Genomic DNA, 14,597 nt, shown 5'->3' with positions numbered 1-14,597 from the left:
GGAGGGAACTTCCAGCCAGAAAGCAAATCTGGGACTTGCACAGGTGAGGAGTTAGAAGCACTGTCTCAAGTAAAGTACAGCAAAAGCCAGAGGGCTGCTCTTCTTCCCTACAGACATTCCAACCCTTCACTTCACTGCCAAGACTCTGATGGGAGAACAGCAATTACAATAATTTGCATAAAACTTGAGGTTTTTCTGAGTGGAGACTTTCAGGTGGTAATAAAAGCTTAAACCGAAGCTATGAGGCAGGAAATGAGTAATTTACTTTAATACATGCACCAGTTACCAACTCCTTTGAACTTTTAGGGATGTTAGCAATAATTCGTGGCTATAATAAGACAAAAATACCCAAAATACTTCAGCCACGAAGATTTTCCAGACCTTTTTAGGACACTGTGTTGTATCAAAGTGTCAGAGAAGGACAGGACAAAGTCATTTGAGGAAAAAGCACATACGTTATTTTTCTTCTGAAACGAATAAAAGAATTAAGCATAGACAGGAAAGGTAATCCAAAACACTAAACAAGTGTTTATATATGCCAGGATGATCATCTTTAAATATACCAGCACACTAAATTGCTAATACAGAAGAAATCTGATTGTTTGTATGGCAGTTTGTAACCTGGAGCGTAGAAAAATGCCCTGCACATTCACAGGGCTCAGTTTGAGGCTGTGAGGAATTCAGATTTTCTCCTAGAAGGTGGTAATTTAAAATGTGTCTGTAAAAAAAAAGTGCGTGTTCCTCTCCTGGGAAGCAATATTTTGGAAGAAATTTCCCAGAAGTGCTCACACACTATGCATCAGCAAGAATTCACACCGAAAATCAGTAAAGATGAAAAATGCATACCTGCAGCTAGTAAGCACTTTTCCCTAAACAATTACTTTGTCTCTGGTCTGCAGCTCAAGAGACATTCAAGAAATACAAAATATCTTCAAAAGGCAAGACTAAAACTCCACTGAGTGACAAAAGCTATGGACTCAGGACAGTAGGTTTTATCGCGCATGAGACTTTTCTGATACTGTAGTTCCTGTCACCCTTCCCTCCAACAGACACTGTATCCCAGGTGCTAAATTAGCTTTCTTTATTGCTGTCACTGTTTCTTTTGGTCGGGTTTTTTGTCGGGTTTCTTTTGGTCATAGATTCCTTCCTTTACTAACAAGGCCCTCCTAAATAATTTACGTAGCTATTTAAATGCATGGCTTGGATCACTGACACAGAGCAACCATTCACAACTTGTACTCAGCACAAGTTTTGCTGAGTACAGGTTTGATTATACTCAGCAACTGGAAGAAAGAATCAGTGGTCATTGTTTTGCCTGCTTTTTTCCATCTACATCAGTTGGCCTGACAAAAAAACCCCAACATTTCTTTCGCCTGTCTCTTTTATAATCACAGCACTTCTGAGAGATAAGAAATTTAGGCAGAGAGTACTTCTCTAGCTTTCAGATAGAGGCAGATTGCACTATGCACTTTGGGACAAGATCAGGCAGTGACTGCAGTGAGACCTGAACTTCTATTCCTCAGTCCACAGACCAGATTGTGCAGTGGAGGTTGAATTCTGCAGTTCAGTCTGTAAAACAGAGCTAACAACAGTATGTGTCTTCTTTGTTTTTCAGATGTTCAGGACTAAAAAATAAAAAAAGAAATTACTGCCATAAGGCAAAGTCCAAAGTTTCTATTCCAAAACCAAGTGATCTCAAATTATTGTGTTTCAGTAGTGGCTTGACAGGGACAAGAGCATTTTGTAGTTTGGGGTTCTCGTTGGCATCTGTCTTGCCAGTTCTAGTCCTTTGCTTTCATCTTCTCTAGGCAAAAGACTAGAAAGACAGTAGTTATACAAACGATAACTTTAGGTAAGTTCCAATGAAAGCTTTTTATAAATGATGCTATATGCTCCAGGGAGGTGGTCTGTCTAAAGATGTTCCTTTGAACAGGAAACTTCACCACTGTTACAGGTGAAGGACTCAAACATCTGAGCATTCAGTCACACTGCTAAGAAGGCCACATTCCTTCTGTAATGATAATGGACTAATTAATACTACTGAAATCAGAGTGTCTGCCTGGGAAATGAGGTACTACCAGAAACAGCAATGTTACGTTGGTGTGAATTTTGATCTAAATATCGTAAGATAGAGACTTTACAATAAGAATATGTGTTTTATCAAGGTCTCCTAGGTGATCTCTCAAACACAGTGTGTATCTTTAGTTGTGGTTTCTTCCAATTTAAATAAGAGTCCCGTTTCCCTCCTGAGTGCTCACAGAAACCAGCTACTGCTGTAGGCAAAGGAAGCAGGTGAAACATTCTGGTTTAAAAACAAAACAAAAAGATCATGCTGACAGATCACAACCAGAAGCTGTTTATACACTTTAAAGGTAATAAAACAAACTAGCACACTACACTGAGACAAAGACTAGGACTGGTAACACCTGAGATCCACTACAGTCTCTAAAAACTTGCCAAGCACACTATTTGACAATTATATACACTGTTAGGATAAACTAGCATTGGAGTAAGTTACATTTGGTTTTGTGTCTACAGTTTCCTCAAAGATTGATTGATGAGCTTGAGACTGTGCTTGTGGCTGCTAAATAGGAAAAATATTTATAAAGAGCCAGGGTATCAGAAACTTCATGTCGTTGTAAAGACCTGCAATCTTATCCATACCAGTAACTTGCCTCCTAACTTCCATATTCAGCTTCTCTCCTTACTGATCATTATATACAGCTCTCCCACTTCAAACAGTACTCTCTCGCCTCTTGAGTACAGAAAAAACCACAACTTCCAATACTGTAACCACTATAATGTCCTCTCTGATGTTATCTCAAGAAGAATGTGCCTTTTCTTTAATATCATCAGAGATGCCTGTTGGAGAAGCACTTCATGAAAGAAACTTGGCTGTAAGGTGTATAGAAATACAAGGAATTTGTCGGGATAGGACATCTGGTCTGGAGAACACTCAACCGTTTTTAAGCCAGCTGTCACACCATCCAATGTACTTGTATTTGCTGACTATTTTGTGCACTTTCTCTCTCACCCAGTGATTATGAAAATTCATACACAGTTCAGGAATGTCATAAAAAGCCCCACTGGCTAGGCAAGCAAGACCAGCATGCCAAAGACTAGTCTCTACGGAATGAAGGATGATGCCATTAGAGACCTACTTTTGGAACAAAGAGGAGAGGAAAGCAATGGGGCAGTGACCTACTGTCATTCAAGAGATGTTTCTGAGCCTGTCTGGTGATGAAACTAAAAGTACCCCACTTCATCTGGCGCACACCGATTGCCCAAGTGGGCATTCCCGACTTCTATGTGAACAAGAATGAAGCAGAAAAAGGAACAGGTAGCCTTCCTGAATCTTTTTGGGTTATTTCAAAGCACAGGCATAGATCAACATGTTCTGGAGAGGAATACATAGCTATGGAAACAAAATAGGGAGCATTTAAGAATATCGTTATATGGCTAAGGAAAAAAAGGCTACCTCTGACAAAGATGAGAAGAGCACCTCAGGACATCAGCTTATCAGCTAAGTGAGGAGACTTTAAACTAGGTCTGAAAAGAAAGTAACAGAAACCCCAGAGAAGAATCAGATTTGTAGCCCTCTGGGAAAACAGGAAATTGGGAAGAAAATGGTGGCGGTGGTGGGGAAACTGTGTAAGAATCCCATCTCAGATTAAGCTTGTGACAAACTGGGGATCGTACAAACAGCTCATCCTGGAAAGCTCGTATAGCTGTGTCCATCTGAGTTTTGGTGAAGACTTCTCTTCAGGGTCTATTTACTGGGAGGAAGAATAGCCTCATCACTCAGAACTACCAGTCACATCACAAGAGAACAGCTGTAAACATGACCACAAGACAAGGTCAGTGCTGTGGTGGGGAGTGCTTATTTAAATCTTAAAGGCAAGACCAAGTGGCTTATACTGACATTGCCCCCCTGGTATCTTGAGTTTTGCCACGAGGACTTCATTTCCGGGTACTGCTTCACATCTGTGAATTCTTTGTCCAGACTGTGTTTTTCCAAAAGACCGTATCCTTTCTGTGTTACATGGCCTTGTCAGCTATTTCAGCAAGCTGTGCTCTCTAACCTAGTTCAGGCTCATTCCTTGGCCTCTCTCAATACATCACAGTCACCATAATGTCTCTGCATGACATCCACCTTGGCTAGCTCCCCTGCTGCACTACAGCCTGAAATATTCCTGAACCGGAGTTTCAAAATGGCAAATGAGATGTTCCAGCTAGAACATTTTAAAGACATTTATCCTTGTTTGGGCTTGCTGTTGGAGACAGCAGTTAGGATCCAAAGCCTGCAGAAAAATCACTAAGAGTTGTATAGTTCTGGTCTTTGTTCTGTGCAACTCACATGGGTCCATTTGCCAGGTCAGTCTTAATTGCTGGACTTGTCTGGAGGTAAAAGACTTTGCAAAGCAAAATAACTATTTAACTTGCAAGTCAACACTCAGATTGCAGCAAAAGGAAACAAGAAAATAAACAGACATCACTGCTGTAACTCAAGCAGTGACTCTATTAGCCCGAACTACACCTGCAGCTTGATTTCACAAAATCCTGCTGTAAAAACTGAAGATGCAACTCTGATATTTAAACCAGTGTTAATACCAAAGGCTATTTCACACCATCATAAGAATGCTAACTGAATTTACTCCGTAAATTAACTTTTCTAATTTAATTACTCTGTAAACAAACGCAGAACTTGCTTTGGGGTAAACCTTGCACTCTTTCCCGAATTTGAGAAAACGTCTATGTGCAGAGATAAGGCAGCTGACCTGCCAACAGACTGCACACTCCCTTGACACTGGCAGTGGACTGAAGGCCCAGTTGGAACAGGGCTACACAGCACAAACCACCACAAAAACAGAAACAAATGCCCTTTAAATAAAGAAAAACAACAGTCCGATATGTAGCAGCCAGCAGTTACTGTTACAACAGATAGTTCTATGAAAACATTAGCTACAGGCTCAAGCAGGACCCTTTTTCCCTCCTTAAAGCCACAAACAACATGATATATGCTTGGGAAACAAACACCATTCTGACACTGCCTGTCCACATGCAATATTCAAGATGTCTTTCAGAACCTCAAAGGGATGATGGGAAACCGGAAAAGGTACAGAGAAGTGCCATAATGATGCACCATCAACAACCATCAAATAGCACCCACAACCTCAAATCACTGAATCATTGACGCTACAAAGGATCTCTTGGGAGCAGCTAGTCCAGTCCCAAGCAGGGTCGCCTTCAGCTGTTTACCGTGTCTAGTTGTGTCTTGAGTATTGCCACAGATGAAAAGTCTACAACATCGCTGGAGAACTTGCTCTATTGTTAACCACCCTCACAGTAAATAAGTTTTCTTGTTTTCAAAGGGAATTTCCTGATTTTTAATTCCTGTCCATTACTTCTTGTCCTGTCAGTGGGCACTGTGAGAAGAATCTGATTCCCTCTTCTTCATTCCCATCAAGTATTTATACGCACTGATAGGATTCCCCTTGAGCCTTGTCTTTCAGGATAAGATAGTGAACTAGACAAACCTTTTTTTACTAATCCGAGATGACTTCTCCTACAATGGAAGAGAAGCATGCTAGGCACGAGTGCATCAGCTGTTTTTGATGAGTCCATGCCAATCCAATGGACCTACGCAGGAAAGAAGATTTCAGCTGAGGCAACTCCATGGGAAATCCTCAGCAGCAGAACTACCACAATTCTCCTCTGGTGGAGCTAGGATACCATGAAGGGCTATGTAAGACCTGTACATATTCCACTGGTTCTGGGAATTTGCCAGTCAGGTACTACGAGCTGCAGAACACTCACAGGGTAGTTGAACTAAATGGATTTTATCTGCCAATCTCAATTTTCCTGGGGACTAGAATTTGTTTGTTGTAAGCATCTCCTTCATTGTGAATGCTTATGATTTAAGGTGTCTTTAGTTGCATGCTGTAGCACACACAGACTTGTCATAGAAACATACTAGAACAAAGGGTTAAAAGGCCTGTGTTGACAATTCTCAGGACAGAGCTGCCAGCAGTAAATTGAGGAAGATATTTATGCAAAGACCATAAGGCCTGCACTCTAACACCTCACAGTGCAGATGACTTGCCAGCAGAAGACCTTGCCTGAGGAGACTGGTAACAAGGCTGCTATGTATCACATAACACTCATTTCTAAATTAGCCCAACAGCAAAACCACACTACAGATGCGTATATCAAATGAGAAAACAACAAAAAATCCCCAGTGGTCAGCAACGTGGACTAAGACTCATGGAAGCTGAAGTCAGCAAGAGCTTAAGATGAAGGACCACACATTCAGTGCTGACAGCTACTAAAAGATACGAGAGGTCTGTCCAAAGTACGAGGTTGCCACCACCAAGTAAGAAGAACAAGAGCAGTTCATGGGGTCTCAACAGCTGGCATTTCTCGTCCTTTGCATCTCGTAGAAACAATCCTGGACAGGCTTCCTCTGCTCATACAATGTGGTGCTTTTGAGCATGCGAGGGTGACTTAAGGAAATCTGGGTAACAGAGTGTGAATGCAAAAAACCAACTTGCTTGAAGATTCTCTAAATAAGTATCACCTTCTCTTTCCACAGTATCACACACTGAGTTTTGTTTTGCTAATTTCCCTGCATTTATATTATTACACAAAAGACAGTGTGCCAGTGCATTGCAGATGCTTGCAAGAAGAAAAATGTTCAGCACACTCAGCCTTTTTCAGTGCTCTGGGCTTATTCTCCACTAGTGTGGAAAACTGACTTACAATCTTTAAATTTATTCCAAGGAAAAATCTATAAACAAGGAGTTTGTGCATGTTTGTGCAGCAGCTAGGGAAATGAGCTTTAAAAAAATCAGGATTCTGCAGTTTAGCAAAAAGATGTTTTCACTTTAAAATGCCCACTAAGTTACCATATATTGCACTATGGAACTGGTCACCTCAAAAAATGAAACGAAAGTAATCTCTTACCAGTCTCTTCTGCTGAAGCTGTTCTCTAAGTAATCTGTCTTCTGGTAAAACATCACATAGAAGAAAATAATTATCCTGTTCTTCTGTTAAGAGATTAGGAAGTGTGGGTAAGGGATGAGAATTTGAGCTGCTTTGAATATTTCAGGCACACAATTTGCTAAACCTTTGGAATGTGTTAAGAATGTGAGAATGTGGTTTTTAATGTGTAAAAGTAATAATTTAATGAAACATGCTTAAATATTTGTATATACATAAGACCTTTACATCATTCATATTGCTGTACAAAGACAGGAGTCTTGTATAGATCTTTTTCAGTACCAGCTTTATTCTTTCTTATGATGGTTCTTCTGGAGACATTAGGCAATTTTAATTATTTACATTGGTTACAGTATAAAGTCAGCATGAAAGAAACATGAAATCACCTTTAGTTTTACCTTGTATGTGGGATTTTCAGTTATTTCCCAAAGTTATTGTCAGTTTTCAGTAGTTACCATTTGGTATACCCTCTCTCCTTACCCTGACTGATCATGTTACCATGACCACTTTTGCCATCCCGTTTACAATCTGCATCACAACTGCTTAGTAATACACATTGAGACTTGCCTAATTTACATTTCTACTTCCGTTTTACCCACATTTCATGTTAAGTAACCTTTTTACTATTTACGTTCATATACAATTTAATAATAAATCTTATTCAAATGAATTACTTTAAAATTACTCAGTATGTAAGAATATGTAAATACACTTAATATTTTGCATTTAAAAGTTACTCTTTGTTAATCAAAGGGTTATGTGGTTGCTGAACTGAAGTGTCCATTAGTACATCTTTTACAATTTAAACTTGACAGATTTCAGCCTTTCCCATCTTTTCATACAAAAGCCTTTGAAGACAAACCCCCGATTTCTGAGCTATCAAATTTGAAGGAGCTAGCCATTAAAATTTGCAAATCTATTATTAATAATTTAATATATTTAAAATTTAGTAATAATTTAATAAGAAATTAATAAATGAATAAATTAATTAATAAACAGATAATGAAATACTGTTATTTTCCTCTGAAAGGGCTATTGATAGTTTATAATTCTGGCAAGCTCTGGCATTCAGGCACTTGGCCTGCAATTTTCAAACTGAGTGGTAAGGCAAAACCATAAATATGTAAGAGAAAAACAACTATAGCCTTTGGAATAACTTTCAGGCTTCCTAGGGCTTTTTTTCTGAACGTTAGTTTGCATAACAACAACAACAACAACAACAACAACATTTTGTACCCAGTTTTCACCTTCCACCCATCTCCACACTGGCTGTATGCACTTTTACCTCTCTTTCAGCTCCCCATGGAGAACTAAAGATGCGGCAAAGCCCTAATGTTCTCATCTGCTTTTAGGCAAATTATATTTTTCTGTTAGAAAAGGGGGAGGCAAAGAAATGTATGAGCTACTTCTGAGAAATAGTCACTTCACACAGTCATCGCTGTCCTTAGGATGGAATGTCCCACTGTGCCAATGCACCAGAATGGTGAAGTATGGTCTTTGGTCTTGTGCTGGAACCCCCAAAATGGCAGTTTTTGTATCCCTGCTGTGGAGGTATTGCCTCCTAATACCCTTGGAACAGTAAGCACTATGGCAGGGGAGAGGAAGGGTGACTTGTGGCCCTGATGTTCAGGAGTCGTTAGCAGAATCAGTGGGGGTGGTGGACAGGGTGAAGTCAGAAAGTCCCAAAAAAACAGGAATGTTTCTCCACATTTCTGGAAGGACTGTCACCAATTACTGATGCAGTGGGTACCAAAGCTTCCCCAGTCATGATACAAGCCATACTGATTATAAGTCTTGATTTGCAACTGGCCTCAGTTTGGCAGCTCATTTAAGCATGTACTGAGTTCATCCTCACTCAACACAGTGCTGAAACACGTGTTGCAATCCTTGGAAGAGATAAGTTTAAATATGTGGTTAAGAGTTAAACATCAGTCCTGTAGTTTTCTGACCTAGTGTCAGATTTCTTCACACTTGGCTGATCAAAGCAGCAGTATATGCCAGAAATTATCACATGCTCTGGCAAACAGAGAGTAAGCAAGCAGCAGACTTACCTAATGGAGCTTCCGAATTTGTTCTTATCACACTACAAAAATCTGTGATGGGCTGTTCTGCAAACCTCTTCTTCCAGTACAAGACGTATCTTTGACAATAAGGGAGAGATGATTAGTGAGAAAGGAAACATCAAAAAAAGTTTAATAAAGAGTTGATCGCCTCTTGTTTTTTCCATCCTCTAAATTCTCCAGTTTAATGTTTTTAATTCCTGTTTCTGTTTATAGTTTCTTTATTTTTCACAAGCACTAAATTCATTCAACTTCATTAAAACTGGGTTTAACTATCCTGCCACAGTGAAGAACTCAATAAGCCAGATTTGCATTAAGCTTCACATAAATACTGTGGCCTATTCCCATCTTCAGACAGAAGCTGGCACTCGGATGCATGCTTACTGAAAAGTTATACTACAGAGTACTCTCAAATTCCAAAACTATTGTGCTTTGTGTTCTGCAACATGCAAGCAGGAACCTGAAGCTCAGTAAAAACATCAGCTTGTCAGAAGTGATGTTCTGTCAGGTCTCCTGTGGAGTTACAATGAAAGCTGTAGCTTAGCAGACAACTACGTAGACAGAAAAATAAAGTCCCCAAACACCTGGGAATGGGACAGCAGACAGGTAAGGAAAGCCCTAAGCACACCTTGAAGGTTTAATCCATCAACTACAGTTGTTTAAAAACATTATTGTACTATCATTGTTTGTATTACAGCAGCAGCAACAGACCAGATCCCAACTGAGCTAAGAAGCTACTGTCTAACCCAGAAGAAATCATCACCTTAAATTATATGATGAAGGGAACCAAGCAATCCTTATGCTAATTACCCAGAATCTTACTATTAAAGAAAAAAAAAATCTGAAAATGCTTAAGTGCATGCTTATATTTATACTTATGACTCATGTACATGATATAATCATGGGAAAGACAGTAAGGTAAAGGCTAAATACTCAGCAACAACTTGCTATTGACATGTCATCAACTTAGTCGAAGAATCAGAAAAAAATCAAATACTGTTATTATGAAGTGTAAATAGCGTAGCTTTTAATACTTGTGCAATCTAAAAGTTGACTGGCCACAGCCATCACATCCCATGGTGGTTCACGTTACCTCTGTTTATCATCTAAATGTATGAGGACTTCAATTGCAGCAGCTAAGGAAGCAGCGCGTATTTCTTTCTACTAACTCTGACATGGAGAGGATTAACCTCTGGTGCAGCAGACTGCTAAGGACAGTGAAGCCAGCATGCATGGCTGAAGCTCATTCAGAGGCATCATTAAATGTCAGTGAGAGGTGAGTGTTTTGTTGTCCCCCTGACTACTCCACTGTTCATAATGCACAATGTCTTGCTGCTACTCAGAACAGCAACTCTTCCAGAATAAGTCATCCTTGAGATTTTAGGACATAAACGTGCAAATGAAGGGATTTCAAGATGTCATTTAGTCTGTTCTCTGCACTGAAAAAAATGCACACCGTTCAGACAAACCCACTTAACCATAACCATCTGTGCCATGAAGCTGACTGCTAAGGGATTTCATATCATAACCCGAATACTCAATGATCAAATAAAGGCAATGCCTTGTTGCACTTCCAGGAAGACAGAATGAGTGATCAGTGTCCATGAGTGACACTGATTATGTCCATGTCCAGTCATGCAGCTGAAGCTTATTCCCCTTATCTCTTCCTCTTGACTTCATGCCAACCAATCTTTATTCTTGTTTTCCATTAGCACTGCTCTTGTCTGCATTCTCCACTTCTTGTAGCTCTGTCACAAAACGTATTCCTAAGACTGACTGTAATTCACTGCTAAGTATAAAAAAAATTATTACGTTTTCATGGTTGCTTCCCTGTATTTTCCACACTTCTGTTTAACACCTCAGATTATGCTTTTTTTTGTGTGTGTGTGTGCATAGTATTAGACTATTTTACTGATATTCAGTATTGCAAACAAGAGAAGGCACACTGAAGAGTAACAACATCATCATTTCACATCCTGGGGCCACTTTCTAAAAGATTTGGCTACTTTCCAATTGCATCAGCAGCAAAAAGAATCCAAATGGGCATTTTCTTGAAAAGGTGATTTTAAAATACATTTCTATTAACGCAGAATAATCCCCCAAGCACACTTAAACTGGTGGTCCATGACTGAACAGCTCCAATCCCTTTATTTATCTGAATAAACTAGCATAAAAGCACCCTGCATTCTTGTTCTGCCTGCTTTCAGCATAAAACCAAACAACAGCAAGAATCAGTTTTCAATTTTAAACAATGTTAAGCTCACACATCTGAACAGGGATTTACATGGCTTATGTTTCCCTTCCTAAATTTCATCTTAGTATTTATTTATTTTTTTTTGCATCTTGATAGACACAAATTACTGTCTTTGGCTGAGTAACTAATAGCAGAACACCTACCATAAAACTCCCTTTAGTTGAGAAATTATGCAGCTAACATTTAAACACTGTGACAGACCTATCTACAAACTGGCAGCTACCATCTAGCCTACTGCTGGGCCCATACATTGCTGTGTGTGAAAGCAAAATGCCACGCAAGTGCCTTGTCTCTGAAGTTACAAGCCATCTGCGGCCATGCCAGCTCCTGGAGGAAGCAAGCCAAACGTGACCCTGCTGAGATGATCAATGACACAGCTGTAGAAGGAGTCACAGTTGTATGTGGATTGCAGTACTGCAAAGTGTAGTTAAGGACTAAATGTGATTTCTATGGGGAAATACTGGCATCCTTAAAATATGGTAAATGAATTTCATTCCAGAACGTAAAAGTTTCTGTATTGAGCAACTTCTGCATACAATACAGTTTAGGACACTGTAAGTGGAGAAACAGAGTCTTATCCTACGCAAATAAATTCCCAAATTAGGAGTTGATTCTCTAGAATGTGCTTTATGAAATAAACTGCTTCCTATGTATGCAACTTGTTGATTATTGATGAGACCTGAGAATGAGGACATGCCAAAGAATCTCCAACATAGGCATTGCCCTGTATTCTAATATCAAGTCCCCTGGTCCCAGCAACATCTAGGGGTTGGGGAATGTGAGGGGACGAGAAAACAACCTTTAAATCCAGCAACAAAAAGATCATAAAAAGAGTAATAAAAATCCTCCCATGAGACCCCTGTTATTCTAAAAAGACAATCTCTAGTTTTCTGAAGCTTTCTACAGTATCTGCAGCACACACACACGCTCATTTTAAACAATATAACCCTTACCTTCTAAAATCCGCTACCAGTTTCACATCTGCTATGACGAGCTTGTGTTCAATAATCATGTGCTTCAGGAGCTGGTTTTGCTCTGCTAAGAGATAGCATTCTTTGCAGAAAATACAAGGCACATAGGGAGAACTTTCTACAGCAGCAAAGCCACCTGGACTTTCTGGCAGAGACAAAGGCTCCAAAATACACTCTGTATCTAAAACAAATAAAAAGAATAATTAAGTGTGACTAAGCGAATAAATCTACATCACTTGCAGTACTTTCAGGCAGTACATGTAAAACCCGTTTTGTTGGGTACCCATTTTATTGCATGGATCACTCCAGCAATGTGCTGGAAGTGAGTTGACTGCATTATTTCCAAGAAGGATGGTGTGAGGTTAGCACAGGGCAGTACTTGAGTATTTGCTCCAGCTGAAACTCCCTGCTGACACCAAGCCAAACAGACACGAGTGCTCTCTGGTTATTACTAATGAAAGTTTTATGATGAGAAACCTATTTTTCTTCCTTTCATTACATAGAGTACCTGATGATATGAATGAAGCTACTCTCTTTGACACATTCCTCACGCTATCAGGAAGGCTTTAGGCTGTATAGCACAAACTGAAACACTTCCTAACTGTACAGATGTTGAACAGGCGCCCGCCATGCCCTATGTGGAAAGGTCATTGGCCTGTGTTCGTGTTATACTGCACCAGTCAGACACAGGTTGCTCAAATGACAATACACAGAGGTGAGTCATCAGCTTCTGTTCTTCAGGTTCACTGCTGTTTGTAGTTCAACAAGTGGGTGGATTGCACAGTACTGCAGTAGTACTGCAAACAAACACACCGACACAGGCTACACTTGTGTCCCTATAAACAACATAAACAATAGCAGTGTAAATTCATAAGTTCTTCCACTGGTATAAATTAGCGTAACTCATTAAGAAACATTGTGAGACCAACAGATTTCAAGAGCTGTCCCCATTAGGCTAACCAAATTCCAGTTGTCCAGAAGTAAACCATGGTGTTCACTTTCCAAACAAATCCTATCTCAGACTTTGGTATGGGTTTATGTTGGAAGCAAATACCAATTTCATTTATGAATCCTTGATTTCAGCTACATCAATTTGGAATAGCAAAAGGAGAGTAAAAGCAAACAGAAAAAACTCCCCAGCAGTTCTTGCATTCTGAGGATGAAAACTGAAAAGAAAACATCATGGTTCTCCCTGACTCTTGTGTTGTGAAGTTAATTTGTGCAGCAGGACAACAAACTCTATGTCTCTGGAGTCCTGCAGCAACACGAACACCCCTGTAGAAAAATGACATTTCACAGGATGTTTGAGGGGCAAGGGACCTTTTAAGGTCACCTGGTCCGATGCACTTGCTCAAGCAGGGCCACGTACAGCTGGTGGCCCAGGACTGTGTCCAGATGGCTTCTGAGTATTTCCAAGGATGTAGGCTCCACAGGTTGCTCCCTGGGCAACCTGTGCCAGTGCTCAGTCACCCTACCAATAAAAGAGCAATGCCTGGTGTGCAGGGGGAACCTCCTCAGTTTCAGTTTCTGAAGACACCCAAAGAATTGAGAGAAAGGCCTTCTCCCAAGTCGTATTTTGTCATGCAGGAACGTATGGCTAAAGGAAGTTTAATTAACGATATTTACCAGATAGAAGAATCAATATATGACAACTTTTACCCTACAAAATACACATATATGCATTATGCAATGGCAAGCACACGAAATCGGGTGATCTGGTAACTTGTCCACATGAAAAATTTGAAAACTAATTTTTAAATTTACATCTATTTAGCTTTCTTTCCCAGGAAAATAAGCTAATGGAGGGGTTCTCCCCCCCACCCTCCCAAGACACCGAAACAACAAAAGAAGGGCCAGAGCTTCAGAGATGGACCTGGGAAGCTCCTAAAAGTTCCGTGACAAATTTCCATTCAGATAAAGGAAGAGAGGTATGGAGAGGAGCACGAGGCTCTGCTACCCGTCATAGAGGCTGTTCAGCAGTGGCTGCCCAGCCAGTGTGGACATGTAGCACTCCACAGCAGCCACAGCTGCCTGATGAAGGTGCTCCAGGGACCAAGGGTAAGCTGGAGCTACTGTCCCACAGGTGGGAAAAGGTACAAAGCCATAGGAAATACAACTTCGTTGGTTCCACACTGCTCCTGGAGCTACGTTATCTGCCCTGCACAACCTTTGAGGGTTGTATTTATGACATTTGAAAACATCAAACTTCCTGGAAAGGCAATGATTTGGCCGAAGTCAGGTTACACAGCCTTCAGTCTCTCCCATAAAATTATCTGAGAAGAGATGGCAGCACACAGAAAAGGCATTACCTGG

General features: G+C 40.2%; 1 protein-coding gene across 1 annotated transcript in view; it reads right to left on the bottom strand.

The window, feature by feature from the left end:
- The window catches only part of ZNF277 (zinc finger protein 277), a 51,762-nt gene that overhangs the window by 18,584 nt on the left and 18,581 nt on the right, over positions 1-14,597 (bottom strand). The window contains exons 2-4 of the mRNA XM_065695268.1: positions 12,267-12,465; positions 9,051-9,139; positions 6,964-7,046 (exon numbers count right to left, since the gene is read on the bottom strand). Coding sequence (XP_065551340.1) covers positions 6,964-7,046; positions 9,051-9,139; positions 12,267-12,465 — 371 coding nt within the window. The remainder of the gene's footprint in view (positions 1-6,963; positions 7,047-9,050; positions 9,140-12,266; positions 12,466-14,597) is intronic.

Source organism: Lathamus discolor, chromosome 1, assembly GCF_037157495.1.
Source record: "Lathamus discolor isolate bLatDis1 chromosome 1, bLatDis1.hap1, whole genome shotgun sequence".
Classification (NCBI taxonomy): domain Eukaryota; kingdom Metazoa; phylum Chordata; class Aves; order Psittaciformes; family Psittacidae; genus Lathamus; species Lathamus discolor.
Note: the sequence above shows the minus strand (reverse complement) of the source record. Positions and strands in the feature narration are given on the sequence as shown.